Here is a 26604-nt window from a genome sequence, read left to right as displayed (position 1 = left end):
CATTCACTCCCACCCCCTATAGTCTTATTAATGCAAAAAAAATTTCTAATGCATACATAAGAAATTGGTAGTAGTTGTTGCTTCTGGGAAGGGAACTAGCACTTTAAGGCAGAAGGAAGATTTAACTTTTCATTGTAAATCACTTTTTTCACTGTCTGATTCTGCCATGTGAAACTTTTATTAAATAAAAAGAATTTCCCAAAACTTAAATTACCTCAAATACTTTATATATCAAATATGTGTCTTCTCTGACAAAAGATTATTACTTTATGCAAAGATTCTTTTTTTTTTTTTTTTTTAATTTTTATTCATGATAGGCACACAGTGAGAGAGAGAGAGGCAGAGACACAGGCAGAGGGAGAAGCAGGCTCCATGCACCGGGAGCCTGATGTGGGATTCGATCCCGGATCTCCAGGATCGCGCCCTGGGCCAAAGGCAGGCGCCAAACCGCTGCGCCACCCAGGGATCCCTTATGCAAAGATTTTTAAGATTACCTTAAAAAGCCTGGGAAACACATCTGCTGGCTGTCCACGAATCACAAACAGACGAGAGTTTAACTTTCGCAGATTGGCATCAAGGTCTTCAAGACATTGAAGCAAAAATCTACAGAGAAAAATATTAAAATTCTTAAACATGCATGTTTAGAAGATAAAGTATTACAAAAGCATATTATTCTAAAAATTGATATGCCAACCTCATAATTTTATTATCTCTTGTTATCTTATTTCTAACTGACCTATAAATTACTATTTTCAGAAATTATATTTATAATCTTTTAATTACAAGTTTCTCGGTGTTTTAATATAATCCCTAAATTAAATCACTAACTTCCATTTAAATAATAGTGAGTGAATGTTAGCAATATTAATTTGTAAACATAAAAATTATATAATTAAATGAAGTGATTTGTTTCATTGATGAAATGAACTCAGGTTCAAACAGAGAAGCCACTTTGAAAAATCTAGAACATTTTTTTCTACTGAAAAAAAAAATGGAAACATCCTATTTAATCACTCCAAGCGAGTAATTTAAGAATTTGAGTATTAGGGGATATTGTAATCATCTAAGAGAGAGAAAACATAATGCCAATTTTCAAGTTTCTTATATAATTAAAAAAACTGATAATAAGTTGTTAAATTATGTGGCATTAACTCAGTTAATTCCAGGTTAATTAAAAAAGAAAAACTCCACGAGACAGATGGATCTTTCTCAATGAAATAAGTATCAACAAGATTTACACATGATAGATATGTTGGGAAATTCTGGGGCAGCACCAAAAGACTGCTTACTGTACATCTTTTATTGTGAAGAAATGGAGCAGTCTCTAAGGGCAAATCTGAAAAAGAGGTCACCCCTGGAAAATTCAACCTGTTTGCCTCATGTTAATTTCTCTAACATTTCATGTAGATTTTATTCCCCTCAGCTGGACATATCTTATTTCCTCTTTATTCTGCTTCTTTCATGTATCTGATCGCAAGGTTAAATATTTGTATGCCTTTTCCAAAGGCCACATGGTCTCTGAGAATAGTGATTGTGTCTTACTTGTGAGTAGTAAATATGAATGAAAGGCATGTTTCAGAAATGTGTTGTTCAATACAGTAGCTACTAAGAACATATAGTCATTTAAATTTAATCAAAATTAACAGTTCAGTTTCTCAGTCACACTTGCCACACTTTAAGGCCTCTCAACAGCCACATGTGTGCCTAGTCGTACCATATTGGACAGCACAGGTGAAGAACATTTCCATCACTGCAGAAAGTTCTACCGGACACCATTATTCTAGGAAGTTGTTCAGTCTAAATCATCTGCCTATTCTGATCCCATCATTTCATCAAGAAAGTTTTGTTAATTTTTTACAGTTGTAGTTATTAGTAACATCAGTATACTTAGTCAAGTTTGATATTCTTTTCACTGAGGACTCCCATCATATCACTTTTAGGATGCCGCATAATTGTCTTTAAACAAATAGGAAATAAACTCTTCTATCTTCACATTTATGTTTTACCTCATACCTGCTCTGTCTGGAACCAGTCTGACTGTTCCTGACTGTTCCTGTTCCAAAACCTGACTGTTTGGAACCAGTCACTGCTCTAACACTGACCCCTACCCCAACCTACCCCCACAAATGCACAAATACTTTGGGGGAGAAGATTGTTATTGTTAAACCAATACAAAAGTACCTGATTTTTAGAAAATTATCCATAATTGAATAATTTATCATGTTTGGTGATGTTTATTAGAAAGCATCTAATTTTATGTATTTGCTTGATAAAAGTTTTTTTACACTGTAGCAGTCAGATAAAAAATTAAGAAGTTGAATGAACTAGCAAATTTACATTTTCTTAAACAGTACAAAACTAAAATGTCCTGGAAGGATAATCCAAGGCATATATAATCCTCAAATCTCTTTTGTACCATTAGTTTCAGAATGGAAATGTTTCCATATGGTGAAACAGGTCAATGACAGATGGAAAAAAAATGGGAAAAGAAAAAAAAACCTGATTAATGCATAAAATAAACAAGTAAGCCTGGATTAATTAATAACTGGCCTTATTTTTCCCTTTCTTATTCACAGGCTAAATAAACATTCTTAATTCTTTTCAATAAACACCCTATGAACCAAAAACACTGTAGAGAATGCTATGGACTAAAGCAACATGCTACAATGGAAAATGCAACCAAAGAGTGAATTTTGTTTTGATACTGCATAAAACAAAGGAATAGATATATTTAAGTATGTTGTTTTTCTTCCATAGTATGATGTTTTTCTTCCACAGATGTTATCATCTACAGCATTGTAATTTCACATAAAAATTAAAGAAGTACACCCAAATACAGAGAAGTAAATACAAATATATGTACTTTAAAAAATATAGTACCTTTGCACTGTGACTTCTAAACCCAAATGCATCTATTATTTTCATAAGATAAAATTTGCACATATTTACTTATGCTATATGTGCATAAGAAAATTATTGGCAGGATACGGGATCCCTGGGTGGCGCAGCGGTTTGGCGCCTGCCTTTGGCCCAGGGCGCGATCCTGGAGACCCGGGATTGAATCCCACATCGGGCTCCCGGTGCGTGGAGCCTGCTTCTCCCTCTGCCTGTGTCTCTGCCTCTCTCTCTCTCTCTCTCTCTCTCTCTGTGACTATCATAAATAATAAATAAAAGAAAAAAAAAAGAAAATTATTGGCAGGATACTTATAAATTATTAGTAACAGCTACCTTTGGGGAGTGGGAATTTGGGGTGGGAGTAAAGATGAGAGAAACATGCTTGCTTTTTTTTTTTCTTTTACTTCATAAAAGGTACAAAATTAATAAGGAACAGTCTTTCAGAGTAAAACAAACTGAGAAATACTGTATCTACTGCAAACATGGCTTAACACACAGTAAATATCTTTTCAAAGCAATAGACATACTTCTATGGCATCAATTTTGATGGTTTCATACCATTCAATTACATGGATGTCACATAATTTAACAGGTCTAGCAACAAATTACTGTCCTTCAATAAATCCTGAAAAGTGCAATTTTCCTTACCTATGTGACTGGGATAGTAATAGCACCTATATCACAGCATGTGTGAGAATTAAATTAACTAATATACTTGAAGCCCTCAGAGCAGTGGCTGATCCATAATAAGTACAATTATGTGTTATCTATTATTTTTGGTCCCCTTCTTCATACCACTTGTGTTCTAGCCCTTGTTATCTCTCGCTGGTATTATTTATTGCAATGCCTTAAAAACTCCTTCCTACCAACATCTCTTCCCTATTCTAATCCATTTTATGTACTACACCAAATCTTTCTTTTTTTTTAATTTTTATTTATTTATGATAGTCACAGAGAGAGAGAGAGACAGAGAGAGGGAGAGACACAGGCAGAGGGAGAAGCAGGCTCCATGCACCGGGAGCCGGACGTGAGATTCGATCCCGGGTCTCCAGGATCGCGCCCTGGGCCAAAGGCAGGCGCTAAACCGCTGTGCCACCCAGGGATCCCTACACCAAATCTTTCTGAGGGAAAAGAACACATTATTTTGCTTGGCCACTATCTTAGGATTCCAGGATCATTTCTTTTCTTTTTTTTTTTTTTTTTTTAAGATTTTATTTATTTATTTATGAGAGATACAGAGACAGAGAGGCAGAGACACAGGCAGAGAGAGAAGCAGGCTCCATGCCGGGAGCCCGACGCGGGACTCCAGGATCACACCGTGGGCCAAAGGCAGGCGCTAACCGCTGAGCCACCCAGGGATACCCACCAGGATCATTTCTTACATTCCCCCTTCCTTCCCACCATACGAAACTACCTTCTTGCCACATATCCACTCTCCTGGAATTTGCTCCATGATCTTCCCTCAGCCTAGAATTTCCTTCTCTTCAATTTCGATCTCTTCAAGTTCATATCCTATTAATCTTCAGACTTTGAGGTGAAAGTAATTTCCCCATCATCTAAACTACCACAGGACACAATGGCCTCATCCTAGAGAAATGTTCATATTCACTTTATATTATAGCTATCATATATAGACATCACCTTCTGATGTATTTCAAATACATCAGATGTATTTGAAATTAAGTATCTATGTATTCTTCCCCTTCTGATGTATTTCAAATTAGTATCTATGTCTCTTTCCTAACTGTGCAGTTTTCTTACCCTGTGTTTTGGTTTCTATATTTAATAAACGAATGCCATGTGATCAATATAACCTATTGAAAAAATTAAAAATAGAATTAAAAAAAAGCCCAAACCCATAGAGTCATCTTGTTTGTTGAAAAAACTAGAAACACTATAAAATCACCTGGTAGAATTACTAGCACTTGATAGTGCAGAAGTTATCATTATTCTCCTCTTGGAATAATTTATATTTCTAAAAAAAAGTAACATGTATTTCTATATGTAAATACCTGGGCATGACAACAGAAGATAATTAGCTGGATGCTTACATCTGTATGGAGAATTGTCTCAGATTCATAATTTCTCCTGAATGTGACTTTGAACAAAGGGTCATTGAAAATCTTTCCCAGTGACAAGGCAATGTGAACATGAATAGATATATAACAGGAGCAAGGGAAACAAAAGCAAAAATAAACTTTTGGGACTACATCAAAATAAAAAGCTTCTCCACAGAGAAGGAAACAATTAATAAAACTAAAAGACAACTTACTGAATGAAGATATTTAAAAATGACATATTCCAATAAAAGGTTAGTATGCAAAATATATAAGAACTTAACACCCAAAAAACAAATAATCAATTAAAAATGGGCAAAAGAAATGAATAGACATTTCTTCAAAGAAGACATCCAGATGGCCAACAGATACATGAAAAGATAAACATCATGCATCATCAGGGAACTGCAAATCAAAACCACAATGACAAACAACCTCACACCTATGAGTATGGCTAAAATCAAAAACTCAAGAAACAAGTGTTGGTGAGGATGGGAGAAAAAGGAACTTTTGTGCACTGGAGATGGGAATGCAAACCGGTGCAGTCATGCTATAGACAGTATAGAGGTTCCTCAAAAAGTTTAAAATAAAAAATTTAAAAATTTAAATAAAATAAAAAGTTTAAAAATAGAACTTTTTTATAATCCAGGATTGCACTACTGGATATTTACCCAAAAAATACAAAAACACTAATTCAAAGGGTTACACACACCCCTGTTTATTACAGCATTATTTAAAATAATCAAACAATGAAAGCAGCCCAAGTGTCCATCAAAAGATGGATAAAGAAGATATACATATATTTAGATATACCATGGAATATTACTCAACCATAAAAAGGAATGAAACCTTGGCATTTACAATAACATATAGCCAACTAGAAAGTATAATGCTAAGTGAAATAAGCCAGTCAGAGAAAAACAATAGGATTTCACTCATATGTGGAATTTAAGAAATAAAACAAATTAACAGGGATCCCTGGGTGGCACAGCGGTTTAGCGCCTGCCTTTGGCCCAGGGCACGATCCTGGAGACCCAGGATTGAATCCCACGTTGGGCTCCCGGTGCATGGAGCCTGCTTCTCCCTCTGCCTATGTCTCTGCCTCTCTCTCTCTCTCTGTGTGTGACTATCATAAATAAATAAAAATTTAAAAAAATAAAAATAAAACAAATTAACGAAGGAGGGGATAAGAAAGAGACAAATCAAAAAACAGACTCCTAACTACAGAGAATGAACAGATGGCTATCAGAGGGGAGGTGGGTGGGAGAATGGATGAAATAGGGAAGGGGACTGAGAGTACACTTATCTTGATGAGCATTGAGTAATATACGGAATTGCTGAATTGCTATATTTAGACCTGAAATGAATATAACACTGTATGTTAACAACACTAGGATTAAAATTACACACACACAGACAGACACACACACACACACACACACACACACACACACACACAAGACACAGTGCAATTAAGATCCTGAATCAACTTATCTAAGTATATAATCCTTCCTTGATAATAGCATAAAAATGAAACCTCTAATATCCGAGAGGTTCAAAGTATCAACTCATTGACATGTAAGATTTCTTTTCAGTGCTAAAGGGATAATAATGTCATTTGAAAGGGTGTTATATAAAAATCTAACCTTTCATCCTTTACCCTTAATCAGGAAGAGTCAGTTCTGCCAAAGTTCAGATTCAGTGTGTTCCAGAGAACACATCAATTTCAGCCTTTATATATTACATGTGCCTCAGAACAGGCCTCTAATATTCAATGGAATAATTCAATATAATACTTTGAAAATACATAAGGTACACTTTTAACAGGAACATATTTTCTGATCTTCTCTTAATATGGCATATTACGATACCCATTTGGAGGCTCAGTTAATAAAGCTATTAACCACATGCAACAGGTTAGTTTTTAAAGACCAAAGGGTAGTAAAACTCACTACAACTCTTTGCATAATTATATTAGCTATACAGAAGCACAGTTCTCCTGTTATTTACATTGCTAATTGCATCACTTCAAAATAAATAGAATGGGTGTTAAGTAAGAAAATAAACTCCTTAGCTTTAAAAATATTAAAGTTTTTTTTTAAACCTCCAGAGATCACTAACTTACTGCCATTAGAAAAAAAAAAAAAAAAAAAAAAACTACATGCCATGAGTTTCCTTATACCATTTCCAACAGATGATTTCAACATGAATCAACAGAAATAGTTTCTTAAAGTAGGTCATTGCTATAGCAACCAATGGGCGGTTTGGTATACTCCCCGTCACAATGACCTACTTTCTCGCCTGTGCTAGAATAGCTTTATATAACCAGAATTTCTAGTTCTGTCTATAAAATAGTCTAAAAAAGGCAATGATGGGATACAACATAATCCCACGGTTGTTGAAAACAAGGCATACAAATTAACATGTATCATACCAGAATAAAACCATCTGGTTCTTCACTTTAGTTTATAAAATATATCTTATCATATGCTCAAAGAAGAAAATTACACTTAGAGTATCTAAATCAAAATAATTCATTGCTGACTCTAAAAAGCTAATTTAAAAAATAATTAAAATCACATAGAAAATATTTTCCGTTCTCTGCATGAAACAATCCCATGGTCCTGGGATTGAGTCCCAGGGCCAGCTCCCTACTCAGTGGGGAGTCTGCTTCTCCCTCTTCCTCTGCCATTCTTCCCACTTGTGTTCTCTCTCTCTCAAATAAACAAAATCCTTAAAAAAATAAAATAAAAATTAAGGTTCTGGACATATTAATTATAATAAAGAAAACAAGCAGACAATCTTAGTCATTAACCAAAGTCTATGGTGTTGTATTAGAAAACTTTATAAGTAGCAAACTTTCTCTCTATAAATTGAATAAAGTTTGGATATGATTTTTTTTGGCTTGTAACAAATTTTTGGTGCTTTCATTTAATAATCATTAAATAATCATTATTCAGATTGTTAGAATATTTGTGATATACATTTTCCCTAAAGAGAATAGTTTAATTTTCAATAGTAATTAAGTATATATTTTTAAATAAATTTTTTATTTTGCCAGGCTCTAATAGTCATAAATCACAGAATTTATAACATAATACAATGTTGCTTTTTACAACAAATATTTTGCAGTGTCCTCTTTTAAATTCTGAAATTTAAATAAAAATTTAAAAAAGAAATTTATAGATAATATAGCATATCTATATGCACAAATTTAAAGCATTAATTTAATACTTCACTGTAATATATGGGAAAAATTAAAGGAAGGTCACTTATATTTTAAAAATAACACATACTTCCAAATGTAAATATCTGAGTATAACAAAAGAAAACAATGAATTCGTTGAATGCCTAACCTATATCCAGAATCATTCTAAATTCAAGAGCTACAAAAACAGAGTGATACAGTTGTATTATTGGTGACTCAAACACTGTAAGTAGTACTGCCTTTGGTGACATGATTTTCTGTAATGTTGAGTAAGACTTAGTAAAATTCTAGACAAAAAGTACAATCTTTCCTTAATTTACAAAGGAGATAAATACATTCTAGGAAAACAGTATACATTAAAATTTCATAAGGAGGCACTTGCATGGCTCAGTCTCTTAAGCACCAAAAAATCTGCTTCTCCCTCTCCCACTCCTGATCCCCCTGCTTGTGCTCTGTCAAATAAATAAAATCTTAAAAAAATACAATAAAAATTTCATAAGAAATACCTAGCACTTACATGTAAACATGGACTTAGGCTCTAGATTCAGAAAATTTCATAAGTTTTTCACTTACATGAAACATCTGGCAGAATATTTGAAAGTTATTGGGACTCAAGACAACAATTTATCTTGAGAGACTGTCCTGAACATTGCAAGAAGTCTTTCATTCTTGGCTTCTCCTCACTAATTCCACTAGTGCCCTCCAATTATTGTGATGAACAAAGATGCCCCACAAATTCCTAAAACACCTCTAAGGAGTGATATTATTCATTATTCACATAATTTCATTGATTTGAGAAATAGAAGATAAGTGATAGGTATATTCAATGCTCAAGAAGCTGAAAATCTAGAAACTTAAAAATATACATGATGTGTATGAATATAATAGAACCTGCCAGGTAGAATGCAACATATATTATAAGAGATATGTATGGATAACATTACTATTGCTTTAAAAAAAATCAAAAGGGAAAGGGTACCAGGGTGGCTCAGTGGGTTGAGCCTCTGCCTTCGGCTCAGGTTATGATCCCTGTGTCCTGGGATTGAGTCCTGAGTCAGGTTCCCAGCTCAGCAGAAAGTCTGCTTCTCCCTCTGGTCCTCACCCCTGTTCATGCACACGTGCATGTTCTCTCTCTCTCAAACAAATAAAATCTAAAAACAAAAACAAAAACAAAAACAAAAACAAAAACAAAAAAAAACAAGAGGGAGAAATCACTTTTTGATTTCTCTTTTTGAGATGGGGAAAAATTTAGGCAAAAATTTCAAAGATGTGCTGATCATAGAGAGAGGCCTTGCAATATTAGTATGATTTTAATAGCTGGAGATAGGGAGCGAGAATTACTGGCTACTGGACTGTAACCTCCTTAGACTGGGACTCGATCTTGTTATCCACTTTCCAGCGCCTAGACAATGTATAACATATAGCAGAAGTTCAAAAAAAATTTATCTAATGACTAACCAAATAAATTGATGAAGGCAAGAAAAAGAGATTTTTTCCCCAAGCTTTTATTTAATTTCCAGTTAGTTCACATACAGCATAAATTAATATCAGTTTCAGGTATACAATATAGTGATTCAACACTTCCATGTAACACCCAGTGCTCATCACAAGTGCACTCCTTAATCCCCATCACCTATTTAACCCACCTCCTCTCTGGTAACCATCAATTTGTTCTCTATAGTTAAGAATCTGCTTCTTGGGACACCAGGGTGGCTCAGTGACTGAGCCTCTGCCTTTGGCTCAGGTCATGATCCTGGGGTCCTGCGATTGAGTCCCGCAATAGGCTCCCTGCAGGGAGCCTGCTTCTCCCTTAGCTTATGTCTCTGCCTCTCTCTCTGTGTCTCTCATGAATAAATAAATAAAATCTTTAAAACAAAAGAAAACTGGATACACATCGAATATATGTTTTTTTTTTTAAAAAAGGTTTCTCAGGTTGCCTCTCTTTTTACCCTTTGCTCATTTGCTTTATTTCTTAAATTGCACGAGTGAAGTCATATGTATTTGTCTTTCTCTGACTTACTCCACTTAGCATAAGACTCTCTAGCTCTATCCATGTTGTTGCAAATGGCAAGATTTTGTTCTTTTAATGGCTGAATAATATTTCATTGTGTATGTATATATGTGTGTGTGTATGTGTATGTATATACCACTTCTTTATCCATTCATCAGTCAATGGACACTTGAGCTGTTTTCATAATTTGGCTATTGTAGATAATGCTGCTACAAACATTTGGGTACATGTATCCCTTCAAATTAGTATTTTTGTATTCTTTGGATAAATATCTAGTAGTGCAATTAATCACAGGGTAGTTTTATTTTTAACTTTTTGAGGTAGTACTATTTTTCACAGTGGCTGCATCATTTGCATTTCCACCAAGAGTACAAGAGGGTTCACCTTTTCTCCATCCTCACCAATACTTGTTTTTTGTGTTTTTGATTTTAGCCATTCTGACAGGTGTGAGGTGATATCTCATTGTAGTTTTGATTTTCAGTTTTCTGCACTTGATCTTAGCCAAAAGGCCGAGAAGCGATGATTTGCAGTTTTCTGATGAGGAGTGATGTTAAGCAACTTTTCATGTGTCTGTTGGCCATCCGGATGTCTTCTTTGTTAAAATGTCTGTTCATGTCTTGTACCCATTTTTTCATTGAATTACTTGGGGGGTTTTTGGTGCTGAGTTTTAGAAGTTCTTTATATATTTTGGATACCAACCCTTTATCAGAGGTTATTTGCAATTATCCTCTCCCCTTCCACAGGCTGATTTTTAGTTTTGTTGAATGTTTGCTTTGCAGAAGCTTTTTATTTTGATGAAGTCTCGACAGTTTAGTTTTGCTTCAATTTCCTTTGCCTCAGGGGTTACATCTAGAAAGAAGTTGCTACAGTCAATGTCAAAGAGGTTGTTACTGCATATGTTCTCCTCTATAATTTTTTTAAATATTTTATTTATTTATTCATGAGAGACAGAGAGAGGCAGAGACACAGGCAGAGGGAGAAGCAGGCCCCATGACAGGAGCCGGATGTGGGACTTGATCCCAGGACTCCAGGATCATGCCCTGGGCCAAAGGCAGGCACTAAACCGCTGAGCCACCCAGGGATCCCCTCCTCTAGGATTGTTATGGTTTCAGATCTCGCAAAAAATGAATCAATTTTTTTATTTATTTTTGTATATTGTGTAAGAAAGTGGCTCAGTTTCATTCTTTTGAACACTGCTGTCCAGTTTTCCTAACACCATTCGTTGTAAAGACTGTCTCTTTCCCACTGGATATTCTTTCCTGCTGTCAAAGAGTAATTGACCATATATTGGTCTACCTGCATGTTCATTGCTGAGTTTTCTGTTCCATTCTATGTATTTATTTTCTGTGCCAGTGTTATACTGTTTTGATAACTACAGCTTTGTAATATAACTTGAAATCCAGAATTATGATGCCTTTGGCTGTTCTTTTTCAAGGTTGCTTTGGCTATTTGGGGTCTTTTGTGTTTTCAAACAAATTTTAGGATTGTTTGTTCCAGTTCTGTGAAAAATGTTGCTGGCATTTTTGATAGAGATTGTATTAAATGTGTAGATTGCTTTGGGTATTATAGACATTTTAATAATATTTGTTCTTCCATTCCATAAGCAGGGAACGTCTTCCATTCTTTTGTGTCATCTTCAATTTCTTTCATCAGTGTTTTATAGTTTTCAGAGGACAGGTCTTTCACCTCTTTGGTTAGCTTTATTCCTAGGTATCTTATTGGTTTTGGTGCAATTGTAAATGGGATTGATTCCTTAATTAGTAGAAAGGAATTTTTAAGACTTGAGTCAATAGTCAATGGAAAGAACATTCTCTGAATGTAAATACTTTACATGTATTTCCAACAACTTTATAAGTTATCTCATTTAAAGAATGAATCTAAAACTCATCAAGGACATTTTCCAAAGTAACTCAACTAACCAATAAAGTAAAAAATTTAATTTGAATATGTCTGACCCCAAACCCATGCTCTTTGCACTATATAATGCTGCTTTCCTACAGGGTATATAATAATCTAAAATGTTTTACGGAAACTAGTCCAACAGCTTTAAGGACATAAAAAATTGCCAGAATATAGTTTTTGCCTTCAAGATGGGGGTGTCAATCAAGACAGAATATGTTTACACTGAAGTAACAAACCCCCAAAGAGCTCAGTGTTTTTTTTGTTGTTGTTGTTTTGTTTTTTTTATTTTTTTTTTTGGTTTTTTGTTTTGTTTTTTTAAAGATTTTATTTATTTATTCATGAAAGACACAGAGAGAGAGAGAGGCACAGACACAGGCAGAGTGGAGAAGCAGGCTCCATTCCGTGCGGGAAGCCTGACGTGGGACTTGATCCCGGGTCTCTAGGACCACATCCTGGGCTGAAGGCGGTGCTAAACCACTGAGTCACCCGGGCTGCCCCGAGCTCAGTGTTTTAAAATAACTGAAGTTTATTTCTCACTCATGCTATATACATCTACTGCAGATAAGCAAAGGCATTTCTGCTCACATTTAATTGGTCAAAGCAGGTCACATGGCCAAGCCAGACTTCAAGAAAGGCTGAAAGTATAAAATAAACTTCCTGCAGAAAAAGACACCAAATAATGGTAAAGAGAATAACATCTACCATAATATGTAAACCAAACACTGATGTTTATGTACCACATGGTAAATTTCTTAATGGTGTATTATGGCAGCACAGAAGTAATCTAACTCTGTGTATGGGAGCAGGGAAAAGGGGACATGGGAGGGCATGAGGAAGAAAACATTTGAGCAGAGTTTGGAATCCATAAGTGTTGACCAAGAGGATAAAATAGGAAAGGATAATCAAAGCAGAAAAAAAGGTAACTTTAAATCAAGGATTTCTTAAGAATTGTATGTATGCTGGGGTGGGGAGGAGGCTGGGAGAATGATACAAGTATCATACTTCCTATGCTAAGATTTATATCCCGCCCCCCCAATCCAGTGTTAACACTTCAAAATATATTCAAAATCAATGTCAAAGAAACCTGCCAAATTCCATTGCTTACAGAACATTGAATTAAGATATCCCTACAGAAATAACTAATAACAAACTAACAGGTACAACAAAACAAAACTTTTAAACATAATTCACCGGACTGCCCCAAAAGTAAGGAGTCACAAGAGTGTAAGTAGGTTACTAAGGTCAGCTTTAGCCTAGAGAATTTCTATAGACCACCGAAAACCCTTAGCTTAATCCAAGTTGAGAAGGACCAGAGATAAAGCGCAAGGCCCATCCAAAGTGAGGAAGCCAATAAAAGACCCTCAATATAAACCTGGATTTCAAAAAGCTCTATTAATAGTTCAAGTATAAAATAAGGCATAAATCTTAAGTCACAGTATAGAGCAACAAGGGAACTTGCCTGTCTTTACAGACTGGGTTGAAAGAAAATAAAATTTCCCATTCCTGAATGGAAAGGGATAACACAGTAACTTTACAGTGGAGAAACCTGGCAAACAGCACCTTAACCACATAATCAGAATAAACATCACAACATGTTGATATCCCGTACATCCTGACATGATATGATGAGAAGCACATTTTACCACTATGGGTTTTTCACAAAACCCATATCCTAGTCTAATTATGAAAAAAAAATCAAACCTAAATTGAGGGCCAGTCTACAAAAATACATAACCAGTACTCAAAACCATAAAGATCATAAAAAACAAGAAAAACTTGAGAAACTGTCATAGAAGAGATTAAGGAGACATATGACTGAATGCCATGTGATATTTTGGATGGGATCCTGGAATAGGAAAAAACCATTAGTGGAAATCTGAATAACGTCTGGAGGTTAGTTAGTGCTTCTAAGATACTGTTTAAGATATTAATATTAGGGAAGACTGGGTAGAGATTACACAGAAACTCTCTACACTATCTTTGTATGTTTTCTATAAATCTAAAATTATTTTTGAAAATTTATTTTAGGGGATCCCTGGGTTGCTCAGCGGTTTAGCGCCTGCCTTTGGCCCAGGGCGCGATCCTGGAGTCGTGGGATCGAGTCCCGCGTCGGGCTCCCGGCATGGAGCCTGCTTCTCCCTCTACCTGTCTCTACCTCTCTCTCTCTCTCTTTATGTCTATCATGAATAAATAAATAAAAATCTTTAAAAAAATTTTTTTAATTAAAAATTTATTTTAAAAAATACCTTGTGCCCAAAAGCATAATCTCAGTACCAATTCATGGAATTTAAGTGGTCCCAAACACCTCAAGCATAAAATTGCATTTAAAGTGGTCCCAGGTAGATTGTAATCTGGAATAATTTAAAATAAATTATAAATCCTCTCTGTATTCAAATCCATGCCTCAATTTCCATTTAAAAAATTCCACCAAAAATTAACCAATCACAAAATATCCAAGGAAACAGGAACTTAATCTGAGTTGCAGGCTGAGAGGCCTGAAGATGACTGAGAATTTTCTGGAACTGCTAAAAGGTACCAATTCAGGTTAAGAATGAGGGGGATACAGGGTAGGAGATGGGGAGTAGGACAGAGATGGTGGAGGTAAGTAAAGATAGAAACAAAGAACAGACAGAAAAGGGCAGAGATACAGGGAGGGAGAGTCAAGAGGGAGACAATTTTTTTTTTAAGATTTTTTTTTTAATTTTATTTATTTATTCATGAGAGAGGGGGCGGGGCAGAAACACAGGCAGAGGGAGAAGCAGGCTCCATGCAGGGAGCCCGATGCGGGACTTGATCCTGGGTTCCCGGGGTCACACCCTGGGCCCAAGGCGGGTGCTCAACCTCTGAGCCACCCAGGCGTCCCAGGAGACAGACATTTACATCTAGACTCATCCAACTGAAACTACACAAAACCAAAAGCAAAGATACAGTACAGAGAGCAGCCAAAATACAGTTATACCCAATAAGCAAAGAATATGTATTCAAGTGTATGTAGAACATTTATGAAAACTGACCCTATACTTGGTCATAACACTGTACTTAACAAATTTAAAAGAACTGATACTCTTATATCTTGAAATTTTAAAAACATTTTTCTAAACAATTAACAGGACAAAGAACATAATAGATTTTGGAAAATAACTGCAACTGAACGATAATGAAGAAAATACATCTCAAACGTGAAGAATGCAAAACAAAAAAGATAGTATTAGAAGAAAATGTGCAGGCTTAAATGCTTTTTAGGAGACTTGAAACTGAATTAGAAAAACACAGAATAAATTCTAATAAAAAAGAAAGAGGGAAATGATAAAGAACAGTAATTAATGGAAACAGAATACAAATACATAATAAAACAAAGCCAAAAAGTATTATTTGAAAGCTAATTAAGAGGAAAGGGGGGGAGGAGACAAAATAAGCAATATTAAGAATAAAAAGGAGATATAATCTCAGATATAAATTTTTGTAAAAGACTTCTTTGTTTGAGACAGGGAGCTTGTGGGAAGAAAGGGACAGAGTCTTGAGCAGACTGCATGCTGAGTGCAGAGCCTGATGCAGGGCTCAATCTCACAACCCTGAGATCATAACCTGAGCCAAAAACCAAGAGTTGGTCACATAACGGACTGTGCCACCCTTGTTCCTCTCAGATAAAATTTTTTTATTAAGAATAAAAAATACTAAAAAAGAAAAGAATAAAAAATACTGCCAGAATTAAATAGAAAATAAGATAATATGAACAATTTTATGCCAGTAAGTTTGAAACCTTAGACGAAATTGATAAATTTCTCACTAAAACTGACTCAAGAAGAAATTTACAACTTATCAAAACTGACTTAAGCAAAAACAGAACATGAACAGTCCTATCACCATTAAAGAAACTGAATCTGTGGTTAAAATTCTTATAAGCAGGGATCCCTGGGTGGCTCAGCGGTTTGGCGCTTGCCCTTGGCCCAGGGCGCGATCCTGGAGACCCAGGATCGAATCCCACATTGGGCTTCCGGTGCATGGAGCCTGCTTCTCCCTCTGCCTGTGTCTCTGCCTCTCTCTCTCTGTGTGACTATCATAAATAAATAAATAAATAATTTAAAAAATAATAATAATAAAAATAAAATTCTTATAAGCAATACACAAAAGCCAATCAGCTTTAGAGATAAATTATACCAAACTTTCAAGGAATACATAACTCTAATGTAATGCTAATCTCATACAGAGGATAGACAAGAAAGGAACACTCTTCAACTCACTTTATGAAGTTAAATTTACCTTAACACCAAAATTAGACAGTACAAATGGAAAATTACAAACTAATCTCATTCACAAGGATATTAAACATATCATATTTGTTTGTTTTTTTTTTTTAAGATTTTATTTAGTTATTCATGAGAGACACAGAGAGAGAGGCAGAGACACAGGCAGAGAGAGAAGCAGGCTCCTCCCAGGGAGCCCGACAAGGGACTCAATCCCCAGACTGGGATCATGCCCTGAGCCAAAGGCAGACACTCAACCGTTGAGCCACCCAGGCATCCCTAAACACATCATATTTGTAAGCCAAATCCAACAACATATAAAAAATATTATATATAATAATCAAGTTGGACTTATCTTCAGAACAATGATTAGTTTAAAATTGGTTAATGCAATTCACTTCATTCACAGAATAAAAGAAAAAAATCGTATTACTAATTGTACACACAGAAAGAGCAGCCACTAAATTCAATTCCCATTTAGTCTCAATAAGCTAGGTCTAGAAGGTACCTTCCTTAACGTGAAAGAGAGCATCCATAAAAAAGTACTTACAGAAAACATATTTAATGGTAAAATACTGAAACCACTAGATTGGGGGCACCTGGGTGGCTCAGTGGTTGAGCGTCTACCTTGTGCTCAGGTCATGATACCAGGGTCCTGGAATCAAGTCCCACATTGGGCTCCCCACAGGGACCCTGCTTCTCCCTCTGCCAGTGTCTCTGCCTCTCTCTCTCTGTTCTCTCATGAATAAATAAATAAAATCTTTTAAAAAAGAAAAGAAAGGGATCCCTGGGTGGCGCAGCAGTTTAGCGCCTGCCTTTGGCCCAGGGCACGATCCTGGAGACCCAGGATCGAGTCCCACGTCGGGCTCCCGGTGCATGGAGCCTGTTTCTCCCTCTGCCTCTCTCTCTCTCTCTCTCTGTGTGACTATCATGGAATAAATAAATAAAATCTTTTAAAAAAAAAAAAAAGAAAGAAAAGAAAGACACCACTGGGTTTTAGATCAGAAAGAAGACAAGAATGCATGCTCTCACCACTTCTAATCAACCTGGCTAGCAGAACTAACTGAAAAGTAACAGAGCAAGAGATAAAAGGTATAAGAATAAGAAAGGAAGAAACAAAGGCCTGATTATTTACAGATGATATGAGCAACAATACTATCAATATAAAAAAAGAAATACACAGAAAAATTATTTGAATAGTAAGACTTAAAAAGGGTTAAAAAATCACTTAATTCCTAGAATCAATTTACACTAACACAGAAAAATTATTTGAATAGTAAGACTTAAAAAGGGTTAAAAAATCACTTAATTCCTAGAATCAATTTACACTAATACAATCTATGTAACTTATGCCTCTCTGACCTCAAATGTCACGCAAAGCTATTTATAATTTAGAACTCTTATTATTCCTTCTCTAATTTTAGAAACCACAGCATTGTGACTTTACCAGGTTAGAACAAAATTAAGTGTAAGATGTACTTGTGGGCTTTAAAGGATTTACATACAACTAAATAAAATCTGTCCAACATGTGGCCAAAAGCATGCTGTCCCAGATCTACGTAGAATTCTTCTCTGTAGTTGAATAGTACTATTTGAGATTTCTCTCCTTCCAAAAAAGACTAGTTTTATGTCACTAGTTTTATCTCAATAGAGCTGGAAAAAATTAATTATATTTCACTTTTCACTTAATAAAATTTCAATTTCCATAGGTGAAAAGAAAAAGACTAATAATGCTGAAAAAATTTTTTCTAAATCTATGACCTAGCACCTATCACAGGTCTGTCCATGGTTTGGCCAATGGTCAAGATCTTACCCACATTGACATTACTGCGAAAAGTGACAGCCATTCTCATGCAATCTATCCATCCATCTATTCATCAAAACTTTATTGAGAGCCTACTAACATTGGTTCCTGGTATAAAGGAAAAACAAAATTAAGTGCCTGGTCTCATGAAGTTTTCATGATGATGATGATGATGATGATGATGGTAGCTGCAAACACTTAGGAAGTGTACTATCAGATGCTGCTCTAAGCACTTTACATGCACACACAACCCTTTGATATAGGTATTTCCCTCATTTATAAATGAGGAAACTGAAGCATAAAGAATAAGTAATTTTCCCAAAAACACATGAATAGAAAAGTAGCAAAATTAGTATTTAAAACTCATTCAGCCTGCCGGACTTCAGATTCTAAGCTCTTGAATTACTGCACTGTCCTTCAGTTGTGATCATTTCTATGGAAAAAAAATAAAAATACAGTAGTAAAAAAAATAAAAATTGGAGGAGTGTAATTTTATATACAGTGGTCACAGAAGGGTTTTTTAAATATTCTACAGCCTTGATTCAACATCTTCCTTTGAAAATCCCCTCAAATCTTCTCTTCCCACAGTCTTTCCCAATCTTAGTTACTGATGATTCCATCCTTCAAGTTACTCAGGCCAAAGTGCCACCTGATTGGAATAGGATATGCTTATATTAGGTAACAACCAACCCCCCAATCAGCAGCTTGATAAAACAAAAAATTTTATGATGCTCATGCTGAGCTTACTGCAACCCCAGGTAGCTACCCTCTTAGTGGTGACTTTACCAATCCAGTTCCTTTAATCTTGTGGCTCTATACTTTTAACACAAGGCCTCCTTCAAAGCAGGAACTGGAGAACAATATAGGGGCTTTACCCTGCTTCAGCCAAGTACATCTTTACACAATTCACTGGCTGGCCATAACTAGTTATGTGGCTTCACTAAACTGTACAGGGAGATAAGGAGGTAAATATCTCATACGCTCAGGTAAGAAATGGATAATGGTGAGCAATATCATACTGTCCTTGATTCTATTTTCTTTTGTAGCCCACATGTAAAACTGGCAAATCTCATCAGTTGTAGCTTCACAATACATCCAGAATGTTAACTACTTTTCACTAACTTCTACCTTACACTCTGTTTCAATCCTCCATCATTTCTGACCATCTATCTCACTGCTTCTATACTTGCCCCCATTGCCTGCCCGGTCTTCACCCAAACACCAAGTGGTCATGAACAAACCCTCCAACAGCAATGACTTCTCATCCATCAAAAAAGAAAAGTCCAAAAAAAATTTAAAAATAATAAAAAATTAAAAATAAATAAAATAAAATAGAAAGAAAAAAGAAAAGTCCTGGGCAGCCTGGGTGGCTCAGCGGTTTAATGCCACTTTCAGTCCAGGGCAGGATCCTGGAGACCTGGGATCAAGTCCCATGTCAGGCTCCCTGCATGGAGCCTGCTTCTCCCTCTGCCTGTGTCTCTCTGCCTCTCTTTCTTTCTCTCTCTCTCTCTCTGTCTCTCATGAATAAATAAATAAAATCTTAAAAAAAAAAAAAAAAGTCCTTAAAATGACCTTCTAGGCCCCCCACAGGACAAACCTGGGCAACAGTTATTTCTCTGATCTCATCTCCTACTACTTTCCTTTTCCTTTACTTTGTTCTAGACACACTCTTTGAGATCACTTGAATATAAGAATATGACAGAAATGCTCCTACGTTAGTGCTTTTCCATTAGCTATTCTTTCCATCTAGAATACACTCCCCTCATATATATACATGGTTCAATTTCTCACTTTCTTCAGCTCTTTGAGCTCAAATATCACCTCTGAAGTGCTACGCTCTCTGACCATCTTACTAAAATTGATTTCCCCTCACTTTTGCCCCTAGCAATCCAGATCCTCCTTCCTTACTATGTTTTTCTTTTTAACACATGCTCTTGCATACTAATATATATTATTCTTATATTTATTGCTTGTTTCTCATTTCCATCTAGATATAAATTCTACAAGAGTGGAGTTTTTGCCTTTTTGGTCACTGCATTCATTAAATATATTTTTATATAAAATAATGAAGATGCCATGCGTGCAGAGAGAAACACTTAAGAGAATAAATGACCTATACAGATAACTGAGAAAACAGAATATTCGCAGAGGGTAAAGGCCCAGATATATGAGGTCTTGTGTTTGAGGGACAAAAAATATGCTTAGAGGCCAATCAGTGAGGAGAAAGAAAAAAAAGAAAATGATAAATGGTGTTAAGGATGCACTAGGTGGGGATCCCTGGGTGGCGCAGCGGTTTAGTGCCTACCTTTGGCCCAGGGCACGATCCTGGAGACCCGAGATCGAATCCCACGTCAGGCTCCCGGTGCATGGAGCCTGCTTCTCCCTCTGCCTATGTCTCTGCCTCTCTCTCTCTCTCTCTGTGACTATCATAAATAAATAAAAATAAAAAAAAAAGGATGCACTAGGTGTTGAATCACATAGAGACTTTGACTTTTATTCTGAGTAAGAACAGGAATCCTTTCAACAGTTTTGAGGAGAGGCAGGGACATGGTGTGAATTAACTTTTAAAATAACTGCTTGGACTTCTGGGTAGAAAGTGGGTATTAGAAACAGGGCAAAAATAGACCACTTAGAAGGCTACTACACTTCTGTAGAGGAGAGATGATGGTGGCACAGATAAGAGTGGTAATAATAGTGAAAATGATAAGAACTTAATCTGGATAGAAATTTAAGGGATAGCAAAGGATGTGGAACTACTAAGTCTAGAGTCCAAAGCAGAAGTATAGGCTGAAGATACAATATTGAAGTCATCAGCACACAGATGGTAGTCATAAAACTAGATAAAAGAAAAACAGATGGAAGAAAGGACCTTCACTTGGTATGAACAGATGAAATGACAGACAGAAGGACAGTAAGAAGGCTGGAGAGAAAAGGAAAAAGAAAAAGGATGGATGAAGTCTGGAAAGACAGAAGCAAGGGATAAACGTATATATTCCTAGAAGGAAGGATGGACAGAATGACTGATGGAAGGAAAGAACGTAGGAAGGACAAGACAAATGGGATAATGATATGATGACACATGGGAGAAAGAAGTAAGGACACATGATAGAAACAAGAGTATATGGAACAAAAAAGCAAAGAATGATGGGGCAGAGAAGCGAGAATGGACAGAGAGGGAGTGGGGGACAGGATGATAAGAGTCAGAAAAAGGAGAGCAGGGCAGCCCTGGTGGCACAGCGGTTTGGCGCCGCCTGCAGCCTGGGGTGTGATCCTGGAGGCCTGGGATCGAGTCCCGCGTCGGGCTCCCTGCATGGAGCCTGTTTCTCCCTCTCCCTCTGCAAGTGTCTCTGCCTCTCTCTCTCTCTCTGTCTATAAATAAATAAAATCTTAAAAAAAAAAAAAAAAAAGAAAGAAAGAAAAGAAAAAGGAGAGCAGCCCAGGTGGCTCAGCGGTTTAGCATCACTGGGGCGTGATCCTGGAGACCCAGGACTGAGTCCCACGTCCGGTCCCCCGCATGGAGCCTGCTTCTCCCTCTGCCTGTGTCTCTGCCTCTCTCTCTTTCTCTCTCTCTCTCTCTTTCTCTCTCTCTCTCTCTCTCTCTCTGTCTCTCATGAATAAATAAATAAAATCTTTGGGATGCTTGGGTGGCTGAGCGGTTTAGTGTCTGCCTTTGTCCCAGGGCATGATCCCGGAGTCCTGAGATCGAGTCCCACATCAGGCTCCCTGCATAGAGCCTGCTTCTCCCTCTGCCTGTATCTCTGCCTCTGTGTGTGTGTGTGTGTGTGTGTGTATGTGTCATGAATAAATAAATAAAATTTTTAAAAAAAGAGTCAGAAAAAGGGGAAAGTAGGAAGGTGGTAGGAAGGAACAATCCAACTGAAATTTGAGAATCCTAAGTTTTCAGTAATAAAAAAAGAGCCAGTTTGGTTTAATTACTAATAAATGAGGTTATGAACTAGTCATGGACCTCAAACACATTCCATATATATTTGATTTCACAGTTGAAAGTAAGAAATGTCACATTCCTTATGCATGCTATATAACTATATTCAGAATTTGTTCTAGGCTTAGAGAAACGTATGAAGTAAAACTAAATGAATTCCAAATATATCATCATTTCTTATTTGGTAAAGAGATTAATTTAGATTCACATTAACTTTTACTCTTTTTAGAGATATTTGAGAGTTAATTATTAGCAATATAATAAAATGTAGAATCACATATTCTGAGTATAGTTTTTCATTTATACAACCAACATGTGGGTACCTACACAGGACACAAAAAATAAATCCAGATTTCTAGTCCTCAAGAGTCTCCAAGTTTAATGAAAATAAGACATGCAAATTTATTATTATAGTAATTAATACACTGTATTATTGAAGTCCCTATTATTTTGTTCTGTTTTTGAAGTCCCTGTTGTTAAAGGACATATCAAAGGAAGGTAATTAGACTGAGGAATCTTTGTAAAATTTTACAAAGAATATGACTGATGAGCACTTTGTGATAGCAGTTTAAGTTGGTTTTTACTTGAAGTAGTTTTTTTTTTTTTCTTTTTTGAAGTAGTTTTTAACTTCTGAGGTTGACTTACACTAGCATAAGACTCTGTAATCTATGCCTCCCTAACCCCCAAGTCACATAAAGGTATCTGAAATCTAGGACTCTTACTATTTCATGTGTATTTTTAGAAAACAGTGCATCATGACACCATGAGAATAGGCCAAAAATCAGCTTTAAAATCTACTTCTAGGCTTTAGAGGATTAAAATGGAACTACATAAAATCTGTTCAACACATGTACAAAAAGCAAGTGACAGAGCTACATATACTATTGGTTTTCTGACATTCCTAACATAAAGTTCTCTCCTCCTAATAATGATAATTTTATTTCACATATAATTCTGGTTTTTCAGAGGTTTCCACAGTATAAGGACTGTGAAAAAAACAAAGTGCCAAAAAAGAAAAAAGACTATAAAAGATGAAATAAGCACCCAGATCTTGGTTTCTAAACAACCTTCTCCAATAAGAAGAACCAGAGTTCACTGCAATGGCTGTTTCCAAAGCTGAACAACCAACATCTCATGATGCCAGAAAGTAAGAAAATACTCCAGAGAAATAAAATGGGTGCATACTGAAAAAACAAGATGTGTGCCAAATTTTTTTTTAAAAGTGACAGTAATAGATTTATAACCCAAAGAATAAAATACAAATACTCAAGTGCATAATTCCACAAATAAATTATTAAAGAAGTATATGGGAATTCTTCATTACATAAGAATTCCAACAACTCCTCATTACATGAGAATAGATGGAATGAAAAAATCATGACTGGAATAGCACATAATAATTGTTTCAGGCTAGATCCATTGCTGAATACTAAAATCAATGGCTGAAAGTATAAGGAGAAAGGATATTAGGATATTTACATAGGTTAAAATATCTCTCCCTATTTTTATTTTTTATTTTTTTTTAGGGAGAGAGATTTTGAAGCTACATAAATGGGAAAAACTAGAGACGGAGACAAACCATTAGAGACTCCTAACTCTAGGAAACAAAGGGTTGAGGAAGGAGAGGTGGGCTGGGGGATGGGGTAAGTGGCTGACGGGCACTGAGGAGGGCACTTGATGGGATGAGCACTGGGTATTATACTGTATGTTGGCAAACTGAATTTAAATTTTAAAAATGCAAAAAAAAAAATCTCTCCCCAAATATTAGTTATAAAGGAAAAAGTAATTTTACAGTGGAGAAACCTATCTTAGCCACATGATCAAGATTAGTATCACCAGAAATAAGACATACTGATACCATGTGTCTCCTGATATGAGAAGGTATAAACCTTCTGTGGTATTTTTCAAACATGTATAACCTCAATCTAATTGAAAAACATCAGAGAAATAAAAATTGAGGGACATTTTATAAAATGGCTTCTTATTACTGCAAAAATCTCAAGGTCATAAAGACAATGGAAAACTGGAAAACTGTCACCAGATAAAGGAAACTAAAGAGATGTAACTACTAAATGTAATATGGAATTCTGGGTTGTACTATGGGACAGAAAAAGACATTAGTGGAAAAACTGGTGAAATCCAAATAAAGTCTGTAGTTTAGTTAACAGTAATGTACCAATATTAATTTCTTAATTTTTGATAATTACACTATGGTTGTGTAAGGTGTTAAGAGATGCTGGGCGAAGGGCAGGTTAATAGTAACTCCATTAGTTTTGCAACTAACTCTAAAATTATTTCAAACTAAAAACAAAACAAAAAAAATAGATGAATGAGAACATCACATCCTGAAACAAATAGGTGTGGAAAGTTCTTTCCCATATCAATATTATTTCCACCTCTCTACCCTGGTAGTAACCACTTCAATAGTTCCATCCACGCATTTACTTATTTAACAAACAACACTTGAGTGCTAGGCATATATTACAGAGAAAAATACAAAGTAGAAAGTGCCAAGTATGGGGGTTTGGGATTGCTGTATTATGAGCTGATTTTAAAAGATTTCATTAATAAAGTGATACTAGCAGAGTTCTGAAGTAAGCTAGTAAGCCATGTGGATATTTGGAGAAAGTAACAGCAAGTGCAAAGGCCCAGATATTCAATGGCATTCTGAAGAAGAGAGATGGACAATGTGGTTGCAGCACAGAAAGGGACAGAAGAGGACAAAACATGAATCCTAATTATTTAGGGTCTCCTTGCCCATTGTAAGGCCTTTCTTTGGTTTGTATGCTTAGAGAAATGGAAAGTAACTTGAAAAGTTATGAGCAGAAGAGTGACATGAAAGTTTTGCAAGGTAATTTTGACCACTGTGTGAAGAAATGGGTAGAGTGGGGACAAAGGGGTCAATTAAGAAATTATAGCAGTTGGGGCGCCTGGGTGGCCCAGTCAGTTAAGCAACTGCCTCCAGCTCAGATCATGATCCCGGGGTCCTGGGATCGAGCCCTGCGTCAGGCTCCCTGTTCAGTGGGGAGCCTGCTTCTCTCTCCCTCTCCTTCTGCTTGTGCTGTCAAATAAATAAAATCTTAAAAAAAAAAAATTACAACAGTTATCCAAGTAAGAGATAACAATGGCTTAGGCCAGACTAATCAATGAAGATGATGAGAAGTGACTAAATTCTGGATATGTTTTTATGGTAAAATCCTACAATCATCTGACAGAGTAAATGTGAGTTATAAAACAAAGAGAGAAGCTAAGGTGATTCCAAAATCAGAACACATGATAGGATGAAATTTCTCTATTTATTGAAATGGGAATACAGGATGAAGAGGATTTGGGGATTTTGCTGTTTTATTCTGATTATTTCAAGAGGTGGAAATAATGCATTCAGTTTTAACTTTTTGTGCATATTTATTATTTCCTTTATTTCACTTTGTTTATTTTCCCTGATTTTTTTCAACCTCTTGGACATGAACCCTTCCTTAGGCCACAGATTTTTCAATCTTTGTTCTTCCTCCCTATAGTAGTAAGGTACCTTACTACCTTACTACCTACCTTTTAGGGCCATAAATGTCATCTAAACACAACTGTAGCTGTATTCCACAAATTTTAATATGCCATTGTCACTGTCATATGCCATTAGCAAAATGTTTTCAAAATTCCAATGTAATTTCCTCTTTGGCCCATAAATTAAGCATATTGCTTAATTATCAGCATTTGGGGATTTTCTAAATTTTGTTATTAATTTCTAGCTTATTTTATTGTGGTCAAAATACACACTGTTATTTCAATGTTTTGAAATATAAGGCTTGATTTATACCTAAGATACAATTAATTTTGCTAAATTTTCAATGTGCACTTGAAAAGAATGTGCATCCTGTAGATGTTGGATGAAATGCTCTATGTGAATTAAATCAAGATTGTTAAGCATACTGTTGTAATATTTCTTTTTTGGGGTCCAATCTTTTATAACTCTTCTGATTTCTGATCTGCTTGTTCTATTAGTTAGTTAGTTATTTAGTTAGAAAGAAATGTATTTATATTTCCCTCTGTGATTATGAGTTTATTTTTCTATTTAGTTCTATCAGTTATGGCTTTTTGCATTTTGGGGCTACATTTCACACATAAAATTTAGACCTGCTATATCTTCCTGGAGGACTGACCATTTTAAATAACCATGAAATATCCCATGAAATATCCTTCTGTATCTCTAATAATGCTTCTTTGCTTTAAATTCTACTTTATCTGGTATCAGTAAGCCATACCAGCTTTCCTTCTATTAGTGTATGCACAGGCATACCTTTTTCCATGTGTTTTTAACTTCAGCCTATCTTAACCTCCATATTTAAGGTGTATTTCTTTTAAGCAGCATGTTTTAGGTTGAACCACATGAAATTACTTATACTGTTTTGACCTACAAAAAAGGAAATTTCATAGCTCAATCCTAGCTTCTTAAATTCAAACAATCCTTATTAATTAGAAAATGTGGTTCACTTATAATAGAATTACTGACATACATAGGTTTAAATTTACCTTCTTAATATTT

The 26604-nt window shown here is 35.6% G+C and overlaps 1 protein-coding gene across 5 annotated transcripts in view; it reads right to left on the bottom strand.

Moving 5' to 3' along the window:
* The window catches only part of CRY1 (cryptochrome circadian regulator 1), a 113249-nt gene that overhangs the window by 46147 nt on the left and 40498 nt on the right, over window positions 1–26604 (bottom strand). For all 5 annotated transcript variants that reach the window (XM_077914760.1, XM_077914758.1, XM_077914757.1 and 2 more), the window contains exon 2: window positions 495–603. In XM_077914760.1, the coding sequence (XP_077770886.1) occupies window positions 495–603 (109 nt within the window). The remainder of the gene's footprint in view (window positions 1–494; window positions 604–26604) is intronic.

The sequence above is a fragment of the Canis aureus genome, chromosome 11 (assembly GCF_053574225.1).
Source record: "Canis aureus isolate CA01 chromosome 11, VMU_Caureus_v.1.0, whole genome shotgun sequence".
Classification (NCBI taxonomy): Eukaryota; Metazoa; Chordata; class Mammalia; order Carnivora; family Canidae; genus Canis; species Canis aureus.
This window is presented reverse-complemented; position numbering and strand designations above follow the sequence as displayed.